At 43.1% G+C, this 23988-nt stretch overlaps 1 protein-coding gene across 7 annotated transcripts in view; it reads right to left on the reverse strand.

The window, feature by feature from the left end:
* Window positions 1-221: 221 nt before the first annotated feature.
* The window catches only part of pclob (piccolo presynaptic cytomatrix protein b), an 83696-nt gene continuing 59929 nt past the window's right edge, over window positions 222-23988 (reverse strand). For 2 of the 7 annotated variants that reach the window (XM_076993378.1, XM_076993377.1), the window contains exons 18-38: window positions 22057-23771; window positions 19704-21837; window positions 17901-17927; window positions 16552-16628; window positions 16221-16296; window positions 15940-16065; window positions 14700-14808; window positions 14478-14563; window positions 13640-13854; window positions 12939-12983; window positions 12661-12791; window positions 11375-11401; window positions 10576-10669; window positions 9308-9379; window positions 8065-8329; window positions 7784-7978; window positions 4870-4975; window positions 4705-4772; window positions 2878-3012; window positions 2335-2480; window positions 222-1102 (exon numbers count right to left, since the gene is read on the reverse strand). In XM_076993378.1, coding sequence (XP_076849493.1) covers window positions 959-1102; window positions 2335-2480; window positions 2878-3012; window positions 4705-4772; window positions 4870-4975; window positions 7784-7978; window positions 8065-8329; window positions 9308-9379; window positions 10576-10669; window positions 11375-11401; window positions 12661-12791; window positions 12939-12983; window positions 13640-13854; window positions 14478-14563; window positions 14700-14808; window positions 15940-16065; window positions 16221-16296; window positions 16552-16628; window positions 17901-17927; window positions 19704-21837; window positions 22057-23771 — 5993 coding nt within the window. In that variant the 3' untranslated portion in view covers window positions 222-958. Of the gene's footprint in view, window positions 1103-2334; window positions 2481-2877; window positions 3013-4704; window positions 4773-4869; window positions 4976-7783; window positions 7979-8064; window positions 8330-9307; window positions 9380-10575; window positions 10670-11374; window positions 11402-12660; window positions 12792-12938; window positions 12984-13639; window positions 13862-14477; window positions 14564-14699; window positions 14809-15939; window positions 16066-16220; window positions 16297-16551; window positions 16629-17900; window positions 17928-19703; window positions 21838-22056; window positions 23772-23988 lie in introns of all 7 variants that reach the window. The other 5 variants (XM_076993380.1, XM_076993379.1, XM_076993381.1 and 2 more) reach the window with 5 other exon arrangements.

The raw sequence follows: 23988 nt of genomic DNA on the forward strand, positions 1-23988 counted from the left end.
AGAGCCACTGAGAGATAGTCATGCTCACAGGTCACACTGTATTCATCACAGGAAAAGTTCACGACATCAGAGCTAAGATCTGTTCACCATATACATAACAATCTGATATGATAAATCTCATCATATATATATATATATATATATATATATATATATATATATATATATATATATATATATATATATATATATATATATATATATATAAATGGAGTGGGGAGGCTAGATTCTCTGAAAAAAGATCAAAAACTCTGCTACTGATGTCTCTGTGTATATGTTTTGCACAATTGCTTATTATTTATTTTTTTACCATATGTATATATAAGAGTGTACAGTGATGGCATGGCCTATGTTTCCTATACAGTGTGAATAGCATCTCTTCATAATGGCGCAGTGGCCTCACCAGGATTCTGATTAGGAAAAGATGCAGCAGCAGAAAAACAAAGAAAACGAGCAGCAAAATTAGGCAGACGTGTAGATAATAGATAGATGGATCATGACAGCTCAAACTTAGGCAGACGTGTAGATAACAGATAGATGGATCATGACAGCTCAAAATTAGGCAGATGTGTAGATAACAGATAGATGGATCATGACAGCTCACCCTCAAACTGCTATTAAAGAAACTCCTAAGAGGTTAAATGACGTGTAATAGCGAATCTAGAATGGCCAGTACTGTGCCAGTATCTCCTGACAACAGAAAGGTTTAAGAGATAAATATTTTTTTATACATCTTTCACACTCTGATCTAAAATTCAGTCCACTGTGCACCTGTCAGTAAGACGGTGAGCAGGTTGGGTTACGTCCTCCGTGACTCAGGGGTAATTATTCACTGAAACGCCTCTGGCTCCTCTCCCCTTGTTCCGTCAGCTGCGTCATGGACCTCCGTGTTCCTCCCAGACGGTGCGATCCGCCTGCCCGTAGCTCTGGCCCGCCCTGCTGGCCCGTGGCAGCGTCATCAGGGCTGCGTGTGGGCGGAACTGGCCACCAGCTTGTGCCAACTCACCGCACGCTTGCGCATGTCCACTTTGTCCAGCCAGATGTAGGCCTCACCAATCAGAGTCTTCTTCACAAACTTCCCCCCGTTAGACACCAGGAAAAGCTGTGGAGCATGTGCAGAAAGAAGCTACTGTCATAATGCAGTGACCCGGCCTGTACGTCAGACACTGTGCAGTGACCCGGCCTGTAGATCAGACATTGTGTGCAGTGACCACGCCTGTACATCAGACACTATGTGCAGTGACCCGGCCTGTACGTCAGACACTGTGTGCAGTGACCCGGCCTGTAAATCAGACATTGTGTGCAGTGACCACGCCTGTACATCAGACACTGTGTGCGGTGACCCGGCCTGTAGATCAGACATTGTGTGCAGTGACTCGGCCTGTAGATCAGACATTGTGTGCAGTGACCCGGCCTGTACATTAGACACTGTGTGCAGTGACCCGGCCTGTACGTCAGATACTGTGTGCAGTGACCCGGCCTGTAGATCAGACAGTGTGTGTAGTGACCACGCCTCTACGTCAGACACTGTGTGCAGTGATCCGGCCTGTACGTCAGACACTGTGTGCAGTGACCCGGCCTGTACGTCAGATACTGTGTGCAGTGACCCGGCCTGTAGATCAGACAGTGTGTGCAGTGACCACGCCTCTATGTCAGACACTGTGTGCAGTGACCCGGCCTGTACGTCAGATACTGTGTGCAGTGCTGTAAACACTGCTCGTATCCAGGAAGCTGGATCACATTCCCGTATTGTAGATGTACTTGGAAATGCATGTTGGCTTTATTGGATGTCAGTGATCGGATGTGTATGTGTGTGTGTGTGCATGTGAGTGTGTGTGTGTGTGTGTGTGTGTGTGCATGTGCATGTGTGTTCATGCGTGTGTGTGTGTGTGAGTGTGTGCGCGCATGTGTGTGTGTGTGTGTGTGTTTGTATGTGTGCATGTGTGCGTGCGTGTGTGTGTGGCGTGTGAGTGTGTGGGTGTGTTTGTGTGTGTGTGTGTGTAGGTGTGTGTGTGTATGTGTGTGTGTGTGTGTGTGTGTGTGTGTGTGTGTGTGTGTGTGTGTGTAGGTGTGTGTGTGTATGTGTGTGTGTGTGTGCGTTTGTGTTTAGGTGTATGTGTGCATGTGTTTGGTGTGTGCGTATGTCTAGGTGTGTGTGTGTGGTGTGTGTATGTGCGTGTGTTTAGGTGTGTGTGTGTGGGTGTGTGTATGCGTGTGTTTAGGTGTGTGTGTGTCTGTGTGTGGGTGGATGTATGTGTGTGTGTGTGTAGGTGTGTGTGTGCGTGTGTTTAGGTGTATGTGTGTGTGTGTTTGGTGTGTGCGTGTATGTCCCACCTGGATGGAGTGGCCTGCAGGGTTCAGGCTGAAGCGGAATGCTTCGTTGAAGGACGGCTCTCTGTCATGGCGACACACTCTGGTCTTTTTCTTGATGATCCGCTTCTGTGTTGCCACGTTAACCACATATAGCTTCACGTACAAGTCTACAGACGCAGGTCACGCAGGTCATATAAAGAAACACCTTGTACACTGTTATATCAAGCATTACACAAATGCATAACCCACAAACTGAGTTTGAATCCTAACTCCTAAACACATCTGGCAGGTTTGTCTCAGTATTTCTTCCTGGTTTCAGTGACTATGTCACTAACAGTGAATGTGGCAAAGATTTAAAGGTGTTGCCCGCTCAACTACACATCGTCCCTTAAGTTGTAGTGAGTTCTGCCTGGGGCTTCATAACTGCACATAATAACAACAATAACAGAGACTTCCAATTAACAACAACGCGTTCACTGAACTGTCTGATACAGGTACTGTGTCCACCATATTATCTGTTGTTAACCGCATCAGATTCAGAGCTGGATTGTGGTCTTGCATTACCGGGTAGGTGGTCTGGAGATTTGAACTTGTAGGTGATGTTTCTGCACTGGAGAATCTCAAGAACCAGCTGGTCTCCTTCTGTCTTCATCTCTTTCTTCAGGGCCACCTTGATCTCACCCATTATCTGGTTTTTAACTAAGGACGTGAAAAAGTAAATATCATTTAGCAGTACACAATAGGTCTGTCTTAACATTTTATGAAAATTGTGCAAACACAATATATTTTTTAATAAACACAAATCATTATTCCTGTGTGTTTATGCATTGTTGATTGTTTCAGTGATTGTTTCTCTTAGTGTGACTAAGGGTGAAGATTATTACTGTGCAATAATGGCATGTGTTTGCCAAATAAAACGTGGTGTTCACTGACCTCTAGTGGACAAAATGTGCTCTGTAATTAAACAGCACACAAAGCAAATGTGCATACTTTAAATCAAAATCTTGTGTATTAATACACTGCACCCTTATTAAGAGATATGTAGACCTGTATTCTATATATATTTATATTCCATATTTGTATAGACCTTTACAGAATAATTTACATCACGTATTACATAAAAAAAATATATAAATATTTTTTTTCCATATGCTTTTAAAAAATAAATATATTTTATTACAAGTCTCGCCATCTGAATAAAGGCTACAGACTGCCGTCTCTGAGACTGGAGCGGAGCCTGTCACTTTTCTGACCCCTCTCTTGAGAGGCAGGTGCACACACACACACACACACATGCGCCCTACACGCTCCCCACACACTCCCCGCTGTGCTGAATAATTCAGTGCGGAGCAGCACTAACACCGTGGCTGGGTTATGGCAGAACAGAAGGAGGTTTCCGTGACCGTTAGCCCCACAGACACGCTGCCTCATGAACAGCTTTAGACCAGCGCTAGTTCAACCTCGGGGGCAAGCCGGCCATGTCGCTTCTCTCTCCAATCATGCGCCAATATTTATACGCTCGTGTTTTACTGTGGGACATGCGGTAATAAATCGTGTTTTAAAAGGTGTAATATTTTGCTTTCTCTTCCCTTCTCGTTCTGGGCAAACGTGTCATCCCAGCAGTGTTGCCAGGTCCTACAAAAATATCCCGCCCAAAGTCAGTGTAAAATCCGCCCCTCAGAAGCCTAGACTAGCCCAAAGGCAAAAGTTGTTGAGCCGGGGGGGCGAGTGTAAATTGTCGACCGGGGAAGCAGTGTTAAAATGGAGACAAATTAAGTATTAGATCGCCATCGATTCTTACTGCTGACTTGTAACTCCTGCAGTGGCCCAACTCGAAAGTAGCCCAAAAAACCGCACCCCGCAACCCCAGAATTTTTACCCGCGGAAGGAGTTTCAAGCAAGTCCAATTTGGCGTGAAAACCGCGAACCTGGCAACACTGCAGCCCAGTAGCATCAAACGACATCGCCCACAGAGCTGCTGTGGCACGGCCCCGCCCCCTTGACTCCACCCCCATTGGGTGTGAGGTCTTGTTGGTGTTTGTTGCGTGCGTGTGTGTGTGTGTGTCCACATGGACACACCCCTCCCTTGTTGTTCCCTTGTCCTTCGTTATCGTTATTGTTGATGTGTTTTGAAGTTCCTGCTCTGTGATGGTTTTTGGTCTGTGTTTGACATCTGTGTTCTACACGTTTACTCTGTTCTCATATTTCGTTATCATAACTGCTTTCTTTATAACCGTCGTTTCTGTTTGCTCTATGTGTTTAGTTTCGGCTTTGTGCATGTGTTAAATAAACGTCTCAGAGTTCCCGATGAGATGCCTCTACACCAGCCGTTTTGAGAATATGAGAGTTAAACACATGACTACGACCTTTCGCTCAACAACTGGCCTTTACCTTCAGAATCAGGCAGGTTGAGGAGACTGTCAGAGCCTCTCTTATCCAGACCATTAGGGATCGTCTTCCTGAAGGGCAAAGCAGCAGTAACATCAGCAAAGGCACTGGTGAGCTGCACACGCTGACGGACTCGTGCCTAACGAGAGCAGAGCAGGCAGGACTCACAGCTGAGGGACCTGGAAGATGGCGCTGTCCACCGCATTAGCGCCTGTGCCGTCCTCACTGTCCAGGGTGTAGACGTCCCCGTTGCTCAGCCTACAGGCTGTCCTGTCTGCACATGTGAAGAGACACCAAGAGTGAGAAGAGAAGGCAAAATGGAGAGAGAGAACAAGACAGACAAAGAGAGGAAAAATTGAGAGAAAATTTGCAATTAGCAAACTTCTGGCTGTAAATGCCTTAGTAATTTAGTAAGTAGAAATTAATGCAATGACAAGACATGGAACATTATTTACACACAAACATTGTATGAAAGGACAGTGAAAAATAGAGACCAGAGATTAATTTTGAATTCAATTTTACGCACATTAAGATCTTGTCATCATGATCATTTGTAAAATATTTAGGTTTTACACAAACTTTTAAATTCATTACGCTTTGTATTTTATTGTCTTTTTAAATTCTCTCACTTTTGATGTGTATTCCATTACATAGATAGATGATAGATAGATACTTTATTGATCCCAGAGGGAAATTCCTGAAATTCATTACTGAAATTCATTACTCGAACTATAAGACAACCTTCAATTTGTTTTCAGTTTTTGACTAGGGAGGAGTCATGTGTCTCACCTCCTCCGTAGTGCTCCCCCTTTGATGGTCAGCTGACTCGATACACTGGCAGAAGTTGATTAATCAAATCAGGATAGCCCTCAACGAGATGTGTGGCTGACCTCACATGAAACCAGCTTATGACTTTTACTCCCCAAAGTCATGCTAACACAATGTGTGGGTTCGACTTGGGTAAAGGTCTTATTATTAGCAGGAGGTATTTGACGAGAGTGGAACTATGGCATGATGTGGCACAAAATACACGTGAGGCTCTAAAACAGGGGTGGGCAATACATTTTTACAAGGGGCCACATGAGAAACCTGAATTGTGTCAGAGGGCCACACAAACAATAATGATGTCATCACAGTGGCTCCGCCCACCTCACTCAAACTTCCGCGAACGGCGGAGGCGTTTATACTTGCCGCGTCACATTCTGTGCAGTGTTCTCCGAAACGATGTGTGTTGGTATAAAGAAACACCCCTCAAAAACAGGGGAAGGAACATTTACCTGACCAATTTTAATGTTGCTTTTTGTTTCAGATTTGAAAAGTGCTGGAAGTTAGGCTAAATACTTGAAAATGTTTGTAACTACTTCGTTTCACAACAAATAGCCATCTGAATGAACAGTTTTCTTGTATTACGTTAACAAATACGAGCCTCTTGTAATTCCAGGACGAAACATGAGAGAACGTGAAGACGTTAAGATTGGGTGTTTTGAAAATAAGCAACAATTAAATAATGTGATAAAAAAGCGAATTATTTCAGATCATTTCGAATATATGTATAAATATTTAACTTAATTAAGTTTAACGTGCTGGGAAATATTGAAATGGACCTTGAAAGTGACGTACAAGTGCTTTAATTCCACCTTGTAAAGGTGTATGAACCCTGCAAACATGACTTTGTTCATTGCGCTGAAGCGCGGCGCGCGCGAAGTTACAATATTCGAGAGGTGCACGACCTTGCGAATCAACAGCGCGTGAGGCCCTCCGCCACCGCGATTACATAATTTTCACCGCGCGGACCCTCGCACCACATCAAGTATAAACCTGGCTTAGACCTAGCTTTAAAGCACTTCTACGGCACTTTCAAGGTCCATTTCAATATTTCCCAGCTGACTCAGGTTCTCTCTAAGCTCGGTTTCTGGAACAGAAAACCTGAGCTTTCGTTAACTCTGAGTTTACTTACCCGCTTTCTGTATCGAAATACAGTTACAATTTCAAGCATTTTCAAGTACTTTAGCCTAAATTCCAGCACTTTTCAAACCTGGAACACAATGCACAATTAAAATTCGTCACGTAAATTTTCCGCCGTTTGCGGAGGTTCGCGCGAGGTTCACGCAAGTATAAATTCAGCCTTAACTTGTCGCTGATCACCTACAGTGTTTCTCGCACAGCTCACACACACGCAGGTTTCAAAATAAAAGTGTCACAGTTGTCTTGCACGCACGACATAGATATTTGTTTCATTTATGATTGGCCTCTCGCGGGCCGGACAGAGACGCACAACGGGCCGGATGTGGCCTGCGGGCCGTAGTTTGCCCAGGTCTGCTCTAAAGCATGTTATACACACGCTCGTCCTAAATATATTACGCTATATTACGCTGCTGGCATTGCAGCAGTGAGTGTGAGTGTGGATCTATACACTGAAGGACAAGCTGGAAACACTGTCACACACTGATCTGAAAATACTTCAATATGCTGATAATCTTGTGTTGGAGTATCATTATTATTTTGATGGATGGCTCAGTATGGGTACATCTGCGCATTTATGGTAGTAGTGTGGAATGGTGGGGGCTTAACATTGTAGTTAAATGTCACTGTGGGAGGATTTCTGGGTTTTGTTAAAAATAAGAATTCTATGATATTTTATGCATTTTATAAACTTGCCCCCTCTTTATTCAAATCTTAAACTGAATTAATAATTTTCATCAAGAATATATTCTAAATTATTCATTTTTTACTTTAACAAGACATGTTACCAGTATTTCAGATGGATTTGGGCTTTGTTTTGTATTACATTTATTTACATTTCCTTTATACCATAGTTTCTTTCCACAAGTAATGGTTTAGATAAGTTATTTTGATATGTTAATTGAGTTTAGTATAAGTTATCTTGGGGTTTTAAGAGACATGTTGAGTACAAGAGAAAATAAAAAAATATTATACAGACAGGTAAGGACATGAAGGACAGGTGTAGAGAGAGAGAGGGAGCGTGAGGAGAGGAGGAGAGAAAGAAGGAGACAAGAGAGGGGTTAAAGGTTACGGATGTGTAGGGGTTAAAGGTCACTGATGTGCAGGGGATAAAGGTTACTTGGCTGTAGGCGACCCTGCTGCACGGCGGCCTCGGCTGCTGCGATGGCGTTGCCAGCCTCCTCCAGGTGTGTCTGCGTCACGCTGCTCTTGCTCTGGCTCCGCGATGGTCCGTGTGACCGCAGGTGACCCTCAGACGAAGACTTGGAGCTGCCCGGGCTACTGTGGGACTTCTCTATGGTGGGTACCTGGGAATCTAAAACCAGCAGCGTCTGCTGTGACACTGGTCCCGCAGGCTGAGTGGTAGAAGGAGCTGCAGGGTCTGGGTGGTGAGTACGCTACCTTTAGCGGGGTCGGGGAAGATGCCGTGGCTTCTGCTTTTGATGACAGAGGTTTTGGGTGATTGGTCGTTGTTCGGTTGCCCTGCGGTGCCCCCCGGTCCGGCTGGTCCTCCCGGTCCTCCCTGGCCGGCCTGGCCTCCAGATCCGGTACCACCACCCTGTGGGGCGTGGCCTCTGCCATGGTGGATGCTTTCACTCTGTTCCTTTAGAGGGTGCCAATGCGGCATATTGTCCAGCTGAACCGTATTAGACAGGTCAATCAGCACCTGAAACACACACGCTACATTTCCTCAGTATGCACTCCAGGAGCAACACATTTGGCGTTTATGTTGATCGTTTGCCCAAGACGTGTTGTCATCGTCTGTAGGATGTTTGATGCTCTCAGTGTCATTTTTCTCCTCTTGTCTTCAGGTACAAAATATACTCATTTTTGAGATTTTCAGCTTTTGATTCTTCAATGTATTATTTTTAAGCCATGATATCGGACCCATTTCTGGTATTTTCGTCAAAAATGTTTTTTGATTTTCATTTCAATGTTAATTTCTTTCATTCCCTGCATTAATGCTAATTCCTCAAGAGTGTTTTTCCTCTTATATATTTTGGGACCGCATCCAGTTTCTCGGTTATTGTATACGTGTGTGGGAGTCCTCATATGGCATTGTGACCTTGTTTTCACAAGCTTCAACTAAGGATCATCATATCAATGTGTCCTCATCTCTCTTCATTGAAACCACAAGACCAAAGTCCCTCTGTTGTCTCTAATCCTCTGTTTTCTCTAACTCTCTTTTCTCGAACCCTAACCCTTTGTTTTCTCGAACCATAACCCTCTGTATAACATGTTGCAGGCGTGACGCGTTCAATCGTGTTGAAGATGACACTGGTGAAGGTGAAGAAGTGAATGATACAGAACATAAACCCCCCGCCTGATTGCACCTCAGACATCTTCCACAAGTTGTTTTACACATGTCCAGTCTGTGGTTTGAAATGTAGAAACACAGCTATTCACCAATATATTAATCAAAGTAATACAATTTTAAAAAGGCAGTAAAATCTAAAGAACCAGCTTTATAGTAGGGAAAAATGGGGTCATTTTCTGACTTGAGCACAGGTACCTGATGAAGATTTTTTTTGCCCTCAGGGTAGAAACTGATCAAGCTGTTCTGGGGAATTCTGCAGACAACAGGTTCTCGCTGCCAAAAGGGTTTTGGCACTCTGAATCAAAATGGTAGCAAAGCAACACTCACTTCTCCCAGGAAATCATTGGAGGAGTATCTGTCATAGTCCCACACTGTCACCTCTAGGGTTTTCCTCTTCAGCTGAAAGAAAAACAGAATCATGCGATCCATTAGTCATACGGATCTCTGAATGCACGCACACACTTCTACCGGGTGCTGACCTCACGGGGGTGCTTAACATAGCAGGCTTGAGTGCTCTGTGTGCTGTTTTACAGTCATTACACCATCACATAATCTGAAACCTGTGTGCTGTTTTACAGTCATTACACCATCACATAATCTGAAACCTGTGCGCTGTTTTACAGTCATTACACCATCACATAATCTGAAACCTGTGCGCTGTTTTACAGTCATTACACCATCACATAATCTGAAACCTGTGCGCTGTTTTACAGTCATTACACCATCACATAATCTGAAACCTGTGCGCTGTTTTACAGTCATTACACCATCACATAATCTGAAACCTGTGTGCTGTTTTACAGTCATTACACCATCACATAATCTGAAACCTGTGTGCTGTTTTACAGTCATTACACCATCACATAATCTGAAACCTATGTGCTGTTTTACAGTCATTACACCATCACATAATCTGAAACCTGTGTGCTGTTTTACAGTCATTACACCATCACATAATCTGAAACCTAATCAGAGGTGTTAAAAACCTTCGTCAGCTCTTGCCAAACCTTTCCTCCAAATGCTAAACAGTCTCATTCTTCGTCTGCTTCCGGAAACCAGATGCACTCTGGCTGCTAGAGTAACTTAAGAGAAGGCATCATTCGAAATACATTAGTGGGGGACGTAGCTGCAGTAGATTCTGACGGGAACTCTACAGCTTTGCTGGGAAACACCCAGTCGACGGCTGTAAGGTGAGCGTGAACAGTCGCTGGGCGTTTTCAGCCTGTAAAGTTAAACGTGCACTCTTCTTGGTTCCAGTGGCCCTTTTCTATTATTTAGGCAATCGTGTAAACTTGAAGACCTGCACATGCAGCAAATAAGATCTTTTTTTCGTCTTTGCACACAATCTCTCCTTTGCAATCCCATACACTGAGCTTGTGTGTGTGTGTAGTATGGATTTGAACACCACCTTAGATCAGAGGGCTGAGAGTCTGTACGAATATATAAACTCATTCCTGACTGAAGATCTCAGGACTGGAGGAGGAAGCTCTAGGTATCTAGGTAACCTGAAGGAAAGCACAAGGGAGTGCAGGTCGCCACAGTAACGTGTTTCGCTTGCGTCACTGGTATTCCTAAACGCATAAGCAGACACTTACCTGCTCCAGGTGGATGTTTTTGTAGATGACGGTCTGGTTCCACTCAGGGTTCTGTGTCTTCTGTATATATTTGGTTCTTCTCTTGTTTTCAGCACTGTAATAGCATGATGAAATAGCACACAAAATGCTTACAGAGAAGATATCAAAGTCCAATCAAGGAGTTGTTCATAAGCACTACAGGTTGTGGAGTGTAAGTTTAAAGAATACTGAAACCAACACAAACACCAAGCATGTATTCTCAGCTAATATACAAAGATTACCACACAGGATATAAATATCTGCAGCTTTACCTATGTTGATAGTTCCCTTTGCTTATACATCAAAGTCGATGCAGATATGATAGAATAATACTTCAAATGAAGCAATACTGATGGATTTACTATACTGATTGCATGTGATGATCATGATATCACTATAGCAGTGCATGGAATTATGTCTCCGACATGCAATTCTAGAGAATTGCTGAATTTGCAACAATGCAAGACACCTCTGAGAGCTACAACACGAGCACTTATCAGCTGATGCACGTAGCTATTGTGGGGTTTGATATCAAACTAGTTCTCCCCCAAAACACTTGATGAAAGCGTTTCAAGAAGAAACTTTACTATGAGTATTGAGGTAGGGATGGGAGGCATCGGTGACGGAGGACACAGAACAGCCCTCTCACTGATCTCAGAGCAGTGACAATGGACAGCAAATGGGCACAAGACCCGACACCAAGCCACACACACACACATACACACACACACACACACACAGGAGCCACAGCGAGCGGTGGGTTGGCTCTGGGCCACGCTACCTTGCGTTCTGGACAACCATGACTTGGCTGAACCAATCCGGAGATTTTTTACGGAACGCCGAAGCAGACAGACAAACAGAAGACAGTCAGAGAGTCCGAGGGATAAACAAACAGACAAACAGAAGACAGTCAGAGAGTCTGAGGGATAAATAAACAAACAAACAGAAGACAGTCAGAGAGTCCGAGGGATAAATAAACAAACAAACAGAAGACAGTCAGAGAGTCCGAGGGATAAATAAACAAACAAACAGAAGACAGTCAGAGAGTCCGAGGGATAAATAAACAAACCAACAGAAGACAGTCAGAGAGTCCGAGGGATAAATAAACAAACAAACAGACAAGGAAAACAAAAGGGCCTGCGGAAGTTAACTGAGCAACGGGGCTGAAGCTCCAGAGGAATGAGACGTGCACACTGGAGTGTAGGCAGCCCTGCCCCTGCTGTCTGATGGCACACACACCAGGCAGGTAGTGCAACTTAATCGCATAAACACTCCAGATATGGCCATTAGGAGATAGTAGATATACCATTAGGTGCCCGGCACTGGAGAAGGCATTATTGATTTTGCTGCTTGTTGTCTTCATGAGTATCAAGCCGAGAGACTAAAGCTCAATGATTGAGTGGAGTGTGAGTGGAGCTAGGCTAAGCAGACGGACGTTCAGTGTTATAAAGAGACGTTAGCAGTGCTACCTTCCAAGAAGCCATTACAGTGCTAAACCTGTGGCTTGGATGAGTTGTTTAGTAAACAACGCAGAGAACACTGCACTGAACTGATTTAAGACATTCTTGCAATTATAGTTCTATACACATAGTTCTACATTCTTAGAATTATAGTGTTATTTAGATGGATTAGATAGATAGATAGATAGATAGATAGATAGATAGATAGATAGATAGATAGATAGATAGATAGATAGATAGATAGATCTATTTTAGACTTTTCATCAATCTAGTGTGCGATGACTTTGTAACTGTATTACATAAGAGTGTGTGGAAAATGTAGGAAGAAATATTGGACTAAGTCAGACAATAAGGGAGAAAGAAAGTAAGTATATTAGTAAGGAAATAGGGTTGAAAAAAAGAAAATAAAAAATTAAACATTAGAATAATTAAAAGGTTCTGCCACAGAAGACATAAAATAACAGAAATATAAGAACACATAAACACACTGATATAACACATGGACAAAACAGACAAACACACAACATCTTTCTCTCCATCTATTTTTCTCTTACTCTCAATTTCTGTCTCACACACTCACACACACACAAACTCATTCGGTACTCACCCCCTCCCTGGTAGAAGATACACCTTAACAAAAGGGTCTGAATATCCATTGTTATCTCTTGGGGAAAGATTTCTTGCTTGTAGGACATGGACGATCAAGTTACCCATATTCTTGTCATAATTGATTTGAAGCTAAGAGAAAGAAATGGAAAATGCATTATACTAATATCAGTTCTATGTTTGAGTTGCTTCAGAGTGTCATAAACAGATATAAAGTTTTGTCTGTTTGTGTACATAGTATTCCAGTTGGGAGGGAAGGTGAGGTGGAGATATACTCACCTGGATTTCACCACTGATAGGATGTGGTCTCAGAGCCTCTGTGGACTGAGGGAAACCAAACCCACAAAACGAGTGTCATGTGTAAAGTGCAGGTGAAGAGACAATTATAGTCACTCGTATATGCATGGACATATTTAGTCACATAAAATCTCTCTTTCTCTCTCTTTTAAACACACACATTGTTTTTCATCCCCTTCCTTTAATTGAAATGTCATGTTTTTAACTTTAATACCTTGACCACAGCAAATCACCTGCATCACTTAGAATGCATCATCAGCTCCAGGAGTCATGAGGAGCAGCAGAGCCACACCCACCTGCAGCTACGCCTGCCTCAGCACACAGGTGAAGTACTCCACCCACCTGCAGCTACGCCTGCCTCAGCACACAGGTGAAGTACTCCACCCACCTGCAGCTACACCTGCCTCAGCACACAGGTGAAGTACTCCACCCACCTGCAGCTACACCTGCCTCAGCACACAGGTGAAGTACTCCACCCACCTGCAGCTACGCCTGCCTCAGCACACAGGTGAAGTACTCCACCCACCTGCAGCTACACCTGCCTCAGCACACAGGTGAAGTACTCCACCCACCTGCAGCTACACCTGCCTCGTCACAGAGGTGAAGAGCTTCACTCAAAGAAGCCCGACCCAGCCCGATCCCCTCCCCCACCCCCACACACCTCGCACATTTACCCACGTTACCTTGCTGCTGTGACGCTTCTTATTGACGGACGGGGAGCCTGGCTGCCCCGGGCTGGGGACCCCACTGGAGGCGTCGGACGCCGTAGCAGAGTGCAGGTGCACAGCCTTCTCCAGGACGGCCAGCACGGAGGCGGGGGTCTGCTGCTGGGACACCTTCTGCAGCTCCGCCGCCAGCTGCTGAGGGTCCACGCCCGGAGAGCGCTGGCGCTCCGCAGCTACACCACCCACACCACCACATCAAAGCAAAGTAAGAAAACAAGGAGCATCAGGAGAGGAGCTCCAGCCGGCACACACTATGAGGTAAGCTTGCTCGGACAGACGCTTTGGGGAAATAAATGTTTTGGAATCTCACAGAATTGGTTTTGTTGCGGTTTTGGTGTTTATAGATGTGTGTAAGGCTTGTGATTCTCTGTCACAAGATTCTTTCTCTGTACATGTGTGTGAGCGTTTGTGTAATTTTGCACTCATGAGCGTGTGTGTGTGTGTGTTTGTGTGTGTGTGTGTGTGTGTGTGTGTGTGTGTGTGTGTGTGTGTGTGTGTGTGTGTGTGTGAGAGAGAGAGAGAAAGGGAGATGGCAATACTCTATATCCTGTTTTCCCTCCCTCGATGATGTTATCATTAGCGAGCTGACCTACAACTCTACTACAGCAGGGAAACGACTATTAAGATGAACACCAGGCACTTCAGCAATCTGATGTCAGATCAATGTTCACTTATTGCAAAGAAAAATATCACATAGCGAGTTTAGTGCACACTAAGCATAAGATAATAACTTCTCAGATCATTTTTTATCCCTACTGTACTGAATAAAATGGAGCCACAGCAAAAAGAGGCTTACTGGTCTTACTGGTCTTACTGGTCCTAAGTTGTGGGTGCAGCTCCAGCTGTTGGTGAATCTCTGAGTCTGACAGCATGTTCAGGTCTCTAATCAACAAAACAGGGAAACCAACATTTGGTCAACATATTGGCAGAAACTTTTATCTTCATGTCAATTTGCCCTCATAAGGTTACATAAACTACATGCTACAGTGATGATCTGTGCAGTAAGCCAGGAACTCACAGGCGCACACATATCTCAGCCTCTCCGCTTTGCTGACCCACAATGCTCTGCACTTCCTCATATGTCTTTGCAATCAGAGGAATTCCATTCCACTCCAGTACCTGCATTCCTGCAGTGCACACAGTACAGCCATTAGAGATGTGATAGTCAGGTGCAGTGTATTACTGCTGAAACCTGCCCATCCTAACTGCCAGGAACTTCCTGTGCCCTTTACTACACACAAGAAAACATGAATTAAGTGAGCGATCGCAAGTAAAATCTATTTCTGTGTTGCAAAACAGACAAATAGTTAATTAAACATGCCAGTCTTTACAATATACTAATATACAATGTTGAAAATCAGAAGTTTTGAATAATAAATGCAGAATTGAGTGTATTCTTGAATGTACACACACACACACACACACACACACACAAACACACACTTTTTACATTCCTTTTAAATGAGCTTTCCTACAAACACATGGCAAAAACAAGACAAGAAATCAGTTTGTTGAGGTAAAGCAGCACTACAAAACACTGCACACCCTCCTGATACCTCAGCACTTACAGATGGATGTGAATCCTCAGACAGAGCTGTGACTCACGGAGCTCTTCAGTAGCAATGAATACAACACAGTGATTTAGAAAAGAACACAGAAATACCTTTAAAATGCTGGATATTATACAACACACTATCTACACTCAGATCTTGGTGACTAAACATCTGAAGGTGTGCTCTGAAAGAGAGGTAATTGTGGACTTGGCTGAGGCTGAAAAAATATTTCATCTTTTCAGCACTGAAGATGAATGTTTGTGTTTGTAATCTTCTAAAACAGTAAACGGAAGAGCTCTCTTTCTCTGCACCAAAAGCCTGTGGTATGGTGAGGTCAGCATAGTGTCAATGACACGATTATCTAGAGGCAGAAGATGCTGAATTCAGGAAGAACACAAACCTGGTGCACACTAGAAATAACAAATGACTTCTGACATTAGAAGCACCTTTCTGAGAAACTCGCACATTTTTAAAGTAAACTTTAAAGTAGCTGCTTTGAGACATGATTGTCTCATCTTCCTGTCAGTCTAAGGTTCTACTCCTATATTCTGAAAGTGTCTTTTTCAGAGGTCTTGAAAACAAGATTATGAGTGCACAGACAGCTCAAAATAGTCGCCAGAATGATTAGTTCGGCAAATAAAATGCTCTCATCTACAGCAGGTGTCAAAGTTCAGTGAGTCCTCAATGAGGATGCCACAGTCTTACCTTCTACTATCTTCCCAGTGTGCTCTGCAGTGCCTCCAGGCAGCACTTTAGCGACGTATGCTCCAATCTCTCCATTAGTGCCCGGGATCTCCTTACCTCCTACCACTCGAATCCCAAACCCACTCCCTGAAAACACAGAGAGAGAGGATCCGGTTAGCAGTTTGAGATGTTTTTACAATAAAGTCACTGTCAACATAAAGTTACGCCCTAAAGTGTTTGTCTATGTAAGTCTATCTTGCAAATTAATATTCCCAGATTAATTCAGACTGTGTCAAATTTACCAGAGACTGTGTGATCCTTGGGGTCCTTCTGTAGTTTCATGCGAGTGTGAGGGAAAGGATAATGCATTGCTTTCATCTGCAAGAACACAAGCCACAGTGAGTCATGAAACGCTTATCTTCATTAGTGAATAGAATTACATACATAAAGTAGAAACTATGATTTCACCAACGGTTGTCTCTATTAATTTATTTTACGTTTAACTGTGGTCCATTAATCAAAGTTAATTCAACAGCATTTGTGAGCTCACCATCTCCTGTCAACGTGTGTGTGTGTGTAGGTGAGCTCACCATCTCTTGTCCTGTCAATGTGTGTGTGCGTGTGTGCGCTCACCCGTCTCCTGTCCTGTCCCTCCCGTCCCTCTCGAGGTTTATCGAACCAGTCGGTCTCTTCATGCTGCAGGTGGTACGCTTGAATAGGAACAGGGAAGAAGAGCAGAGATTGCAGCACCACCCCTGTAACTCATGAGTATGTGTCTCACTCCACCACCATCTCTCCCTAACCACTCCTCCTTAAAACGACTGAGGAGATGTTAGGAGGAGGTTCATTCTACACGCTCAGGGTTTAAAAGCAGAGTGAAAGCTGAGCAGAGCTGGAGGTGAACAGGAAACAGCGTTTACTAGAGGCTGTAAACAACAGCCTCTAATGTGCTGTGCAGAAGAATTAGGTGGGTTCACCCGAGAGAAAATAGGTCAGTAGTGTGGGTCTCAAGAGCTGTGGAGGGAGACACAGACTGGGTCATGTGACACAGACTGGGTCATGTGTGCAGGACACACGTGTGAGCATGCATGCTGTATTCCGCACATGGGTGTGGCCCATACGTCATGCGCTGAGAGTGGGACTTCAAACCACTTCCAACCACAGCAGACACACACAAGGAGATGAGATGTCTCATTCCCACTTGACTAGATGAACACACGGATAATCTCCAGTACTTTTGCGGTACTGTGATCTGGCTTATTACAATACAGCACCATTGCAATCCAACAAACACTCTAAAACATTCTAAAGCTGCTATTTCAGAGACCATTAATACACTGTATATAGTTCACACAAAATTCACCATCCAAGTTGATACTGCTGTTAACACATTTTACAGTAAAAAATATCTTCCCATAACAAGACTGTGCAGGAATATGCATGACATAGTTTCAAGCTTTCACTCAGAAGCTCTTATATAAGATTATTGCATATCTAAAGTATAATAGCTGCAGATAACATGCTATATTTTTTCTGATGCATGGTTTGAAATATGAATAATTATTGATATTTATTATGATCAGCTTTTTTTTATTCATGAGTGATCATTGGTCTACTATGAGTGTTACATTAAACCAACAGCACGTCCACTCCTGCACCTGAACGTGAGAATGCTTATTTCATGGTATGAACTCATGACCTTTCGATGGACAGAACTGAAACCTGAACACACTGAACTCCGGCATTCCGACATGCCATCGCCATGGTCAAACACATATGTAGGCATGTAGATATGCATGTGTCATTGCTGATATGATCAGGTCATGTCAAAGTTACCTAGTGCAACATATGGATATGAACACCAGGATGGGGCCGAGGTGTGTACCACAGAGATACGCCCACCAGTCAAGACTATGACACGCATGAGACGAGTTGATTTATGCTTCATGGGATTTTAAAAGTCAGTGCGCAGTGACTCTCACCTTCCACTTTCCAGCTAGGACCTCCTGCTGTGACGCAAACATTCATTTCAGTGGATTTATAGAAAAAAAAAACTGCAAAAACTTTAGAGAATGCTACTGTGTTTATTCAGAGTAATCAAGGTTGCCAGGTTAACAGAAAACTACAAGCATTCTAAGCTAATATTATTACTTTTTTATTTATTTATTTTTATTACAACATGCCGTTGTATCCCTGTGCTTTTACTGTGGAAATGCCCTCTGAGCATACTGAGCATACTGAGTCTATTTTTTGTAATTAGCACGACAAACTTGCTAAGGAGATTATTTTATAAAATGTTACTTGATCTCATTTGAGGCAATTTGCAGAGCTATGTTTAAATATCCCCTGATGGGACATAACACCTTATATTATTATATTATATAGACCTTATACTCTCATCCGCCCATCGATCTATCAATCAATATATATTTATATATCAGTCATATTTCTAGAAACTCAGTCAAACTGTTGTCTGCTATATGAGAATGCTGAAGCAGTCAGCAGCCTAGACTAATGCTCCATTATTTTTAGGGAGAATTACATAGTGTGAGTTACACTGGCTTTTCACATTAGTGTGGATGTGTGAAGTGCTTTATGGAACACAACTAGATTATTACTCTGTTACGTCTGATTGTCTTATTATTTTAGTGCTGAAGGCCTAAAAATAAAGAATACCTAAGAGTATATCTAGGGTTAGGGTTAGGGTTATGGTTAGTTGTTATACCTAGAAGTGCTAATAACTTAATCTATATGGGAAATATTATTTCATGTTAATAATATGATTGCTATTAATATAATTATGGACAATAATACACTAAGAAAATTACTAGCACAAAGAATACTAGTTGAAATAAACCATCTGTATCATATATGTATATTAAAAATGTTTTGTTAAGATTAACTGACTGGATTATTTACAAAACCTAAATGTTATCAACTGGAGGGCACTTAAAAACCTGGGACATTTTGTACAATATACAAATGTAAACAATAAAGTAACAGTTAAAAGAGAAAAACTGACCTAAAACAGACCTACCAAAAATAACAGTTGCAATGTAGTAACCATATTACTTATTACCTAATATAGTATAAGTAGTTAAACTACAGAGTGTAAGAATGTTTGTCTTTATTTAAATACAGCCTGTGATAACCATGAAGGCTAAGCTAACCCAGTGCTAAGGAAGCCAGTCCAAAGCACATACATGACAGAACTACCATGCAGTATAGGAAACAAAGAATTAGGAATTAAGAAGTTGAGTTAACATAAACATTAAGTTAACCTAATTAGTAAAATTACCAGTAGAAAAGTATGTCAATCATGTTTTTCATAATCTTTGTCATGACTGACAGTTATTATATAATTTAGTTCATCAGCTAAAGACATAATTTCATTTTTAACAAATATCCAAATATATAAGATGGCAAAAGACTTTTTTTCTATACAAATCAGAACCCTACATGCATATTTGCTAAAACAACTTGAGGAAGAATGAAAAACAAAAATGAGCAATGCAAATAGCATGCAAATGAGCAAACAATGTGCAAGCTGGTGAACACTGTACATATAGTATACATGTTAAATCAGAGAGAGCGAGAGAAACAAAAGAAAAAAAACATGCACATATACATCAACATATCTAAACAAGCACAACAATGTGAGATCATAAACATAAACAACTATGGAACAAAAATTGAACACACAGATATATGAACAGAATCAAGGCCATGCATAAGACACATGTCCACGAAAGCTGTTTTTGAAGCAAATCTTATAACAAATTTACCTTCGCTGTCGGACATAGCTCCCTGCAGATCGTCCATAATAAAGGCAATATCCCGATCATAACCGCGTGTCCGTGACTCTTCTCTCATATGCTGCTGCACCTCAGGCAAGGAGTGACTTGACCCAAATTGATCCCGAGAGTCAGCTGAGATAGGTGGCAGAGGACCTGCAGATGCCCGTGCCATACCCATAGGTTGCCCAACCGGGCTCAGTGGACTCTCTTCTTCTGAATTTTGCGCTACAATAGGGATGCGGCCCCTGCTCTGGCTAATGGGCAGGCTAGTTGGCTTTGCCCGTGCTGCTCCAAATTGGGAATCCATGCCTTCACTGTCAGATTTTAACCTCAGTGAAGAGCTGGAAAGGTCTCTTTTGATAGATAAATCAAGTCCATATGCAGAAGAAGGCCGAGAGGAAGGTCTTGACCGTGTGCCACTCGGATACGTGCCATCTTCTTGGAGCGATGACCTTAAGCTTGGGCTAAGGTTGAGAGACTGAGCCAGATTCGTGCTGAGTGAGGTGCTCAGGTACTTCTGCTGCTCAGCTATGTTTTTCCTTAGACCAAACGTAATCTCATCCTGTAGGAGTCTTGCCCTGCTGGACAGTCCACTCAATGCTGAGCCAGTAGAGGACAGGAAACCACTATAATCAGGTTCGAGATCCCTGCTCTCTTGAATGGGTGAAAACTTGGTTATTTTAGGGTCAATTACAGCTCTCTTATTCTTCAGCTGTTTCTGATACAGGACTGAGGCTGGAAGCTGCTTAGCTGCTTGCTTTTCTAGAGTGAGCCTGCCAATGCTGTACTTCTCAGATTTAGGGAAATGTCTGAAACTGTCAGTGTGGAGGTAGTGTGGTAGACCTGTGAGGTGTTCCAGATCTGTGCCTCTCCTGAACTCTTGCTTGATTTGTTGCTTTAGCAACTTTAACTCATATGGCTCCTCCATTGAATCCTCCTCTGGTTTACCATACGAATGCAGTCTAGATGCAGCTTGAAGAGGCCCGAGAAAGTCGGACATATCTGCTGTTCGACGAACTTCGGCAGCACGGAGTAAACGGTCAGCCTTGCTCATGTCCTTATCAGGGATGGTGAAGCTTGAGCCCAAGCCAGTAGAACCCTTGGTGAGCTCTCCTATGTCATCAATCATAACATAGTTTCTAGCATTGTGGTGGTCAATGTCTGCATAGAAGGATTCTGCTGAAATACTGGACATAGGGCTACTAGCCATACTGCCTCTTTCTTCTAGACCCATTCTCAGTTCAAGGTTGCTATATTTGCCCCCAAGATGCGATACCCCATAGGCATTGTCTGTGGATGAGGGTACAATTAAAAGAGGCTGATTTCGGATGACCTCATAATTGGTGTTTATCTTTGTGTCCAAGTCAGTTAGAGAAGTCTGGCAGGTTTTCTGCTGCATCAGAAGAAGCTGGGAGGCATGGTCATAACCAGTCTGCTGGGGCTGTTGGCTGAGTGTTGGCACTGAGGAATACACTGACTGGGTTTGATAGGGGGATGTCTGTTGGTGATAAAGGGATTGTTGTTGGTACAGTGTTTGTTGGGAATAGTGATTTGTGGTCCCAGTTTGGGAAGCATACTGATAATGGGAGTATGGACTTCCAAGGTGTGCATACTGGGAATCAGCTTCAGTCTGTGGTGGAATGAACTGGTTAAACTCTGACTGAGGGGCAGTCCGTGGCCGCTCTAGGCCGTGACCATTACCTTGTGCTCCTCTGATGTTACTAACTTCACTGTCAGACATATAGTCACGTTCCTCTGCCACCCCTTGTAAGTATGCCCTTTCCCTCTTCTCCCGTTCCTTAAGTAAAGCCTCCTTCCTCCGATTAATGCCCAACTCAAGATACCTCAATTTGGCATCGATCTCTTTTTCCTCTTCATCCAACTCTGCTTGCTTCTTGCGTAGTTTGGAAGACTCCCTCTCAACCAAATCCAGTTCTTTGTCAATGTCTTGCAAGATTTTGGCCCGAGCCAAGGTGGTGTTTCTGCACATTCTTCTTCGAGCAGAACTAGTACTATATCCTGCGTGACCAGCAATAGTATCATCTTCTGGTGGTGGATGGGGAAGTGTGCGCTTTACTTTCTTCTGGGAGCCCACTGTGGTTCCACTTTGTAAGCCCTTACTCTGCAGATGAACAACACATTTTTTTTATTCACAGACCTTTATTATGCGTTTACCTGCTAAGCAGGTTCTCCCCAATGAAAGTGAATTCACAGAAGAGTACCTGCTTATAGTCACTTTCTAAGATTACATGTCATGCATGTTATACCCAGAAACATGGAGATCAGAAATGGAAAAACAAGTTTAGGAACAAATTTTCTCATTGACTTTTACATTACTTACAGAATAGACATCTGAGTACTGGTACATGATTCTGTCATCAGTTGTAGGACTCAGAGACTTGGGATCAGACAGAGATCGTTGTGTGCCCTTCAGTGATCTTGTGCTAGTTGGATGTCTTGATGGTTCAGCTGAAAGAATCTTCAGTGTACTCTTCCCCGGAGACACAGGTGAGACTGGCGAATACAGTACAGTTGGAGATTTGTGTTCTAATGAGACTCCAATGCCATCAGCTTTTAGTTGTGTACTGACACCAATTTCGACAGGAGTTGATCGCCTCTTATCTTTGTCAGATGTAACATCTGAGTCACTTTCTGGTTGCCCTCCTTTGTGCACGTCCACTATGGTGTCAACTTGAGCTCGGACTGGTGACCTATTTATGGTCCCAGAGTGATCTGTTTGAACAGAGATCTCAGCCACAGTTTGGATTGCAATGCTGGACACTTTAGAGCCTTTTCCCCTTTCTCCATCAGTATATCTGGAGCGAGATCTACGCCTACTCCTGACAGGAACATCCCATTCGTCCTGGTCCTCATCATCAGTTTGCACACAGCTGTCTACACTTCTCCTACTCCTCCTCTTCCTGCCATGACAAGGCCTTTCTACCCCATCCTCATCTTCTGTTTTAACATTACCTTCCACTACCTTCTTACAACTTAAATCTACATTTTGCTCATAGATGTTCTTGGATGTGGAAAGCAGCTTCTTGAAGTTCTGCTTTTGATCCAGTGCATCTTTAATAGCAGCTTCTGATTCAGGTAAGCTTGAGGAAGCAGTGTAGCGGTCCTGGCCAATTGCAGGTTCATGACTGGTTACTCCAGACAATAGAGAGTTGTCATCTTTCACAGGCCAATACTGGCCATTATCTCCTATGCAGTACTGAGCATCCAGAATGCCTGAAGTAGTAGATTGCAACAATCCTTCATTTGGCTCAACCCCATATGAATACATTTTCTGCTCCTGTAGCTGTTGCTGTAGTTTCTTCTGTAGCTGGTGGATTTGCTGTAGCTGCTGTTGCTGCTGTGCAAACGTTTCCTGCTGAAGCATTAGATGGGCCTTGCGTTCTTCTTCTTGCTGCATAAGAAGTTTTTGTTTCATGTTCTGTAGTTCCTCTATTTCTTTTTGGACAATTAGCTGCTCCTGTTCGCGGTAGCGCTGGATCTCTTGTCTCTCCCACTCAAGTTCCTCAGCCAAGCACAGCTGCTTCAGCTTCTCCAACTGTAAGAACTCCCGTTCAGCCTGGTACAGCTGGCTCTTGGAGTCATCTGTAGGAGGAACATTTGGGGAGACCAGGGCATCCAGTGATGCTGCTATGGCTTCCAAAGTAGCATCAGAATAAAGTTCTGGGAAGACTGTTAAAGAAGGAAGGAGGTTGGCTAAGACAGAAGGTAGGGTGTCTTTTGATGGATCATGTTCTAAAAATATTGATTGGTTAGCTCCAGTGTTATGTGTAAATTCATAAGGTAAAGGTTGATTCTGAAGTGTAGAAAATTGATCATTTAAACAGCTGGGACTGTTGTACGATGTGCTGAATATTGAAGCTGGCTGGGTAGTGATTGCATATGTTGAAGGAACCGGTGCAGCAACTGATGAGTACACCACTCCGTTTGATGATCTCAGGACACTATTAACCCCAGATGATGCTGCTTGGGAATATTGCATAGTGGTTATCCCAGACATTTTCAAAGTGCCTTTCTTTGAGAAGTCCAGAGCTTCATCTGTAATGATTTGAAAATGTACACTTTAGTTAAATAAATCAGCTGGTTTTCCGGGTAATGTATTTTGAGCGCATGCAGTTTGTCACAAAAGAATCACAAAAAGGAAACCAAAACACCATGCAAAAAAATAAATCTTGACAAACTAGCCCGATGCAAAGCCAAAACACCGAAGGCACATGCACATATCTGTGTAAAAAAGAAAAAGAAGCACAAATGA

This window comes from Brachyhypopomus gauderio, chromosome 2 (genome assembly GCF_052324685.1).
Source record: "Brachyhypopomus gauderio isolate BG-103 chromosome 2, BGAUD_0.2, whole genome shotgun sequence".
Taxonomy (NCBI): domain Eukaryota; kingdom Metazoa; phylum Chordata; class Actinopteri; order Gymnotiformes; family Hypopomidae; genus Brachyhypopomus; species Brachyhypopomus gauderio.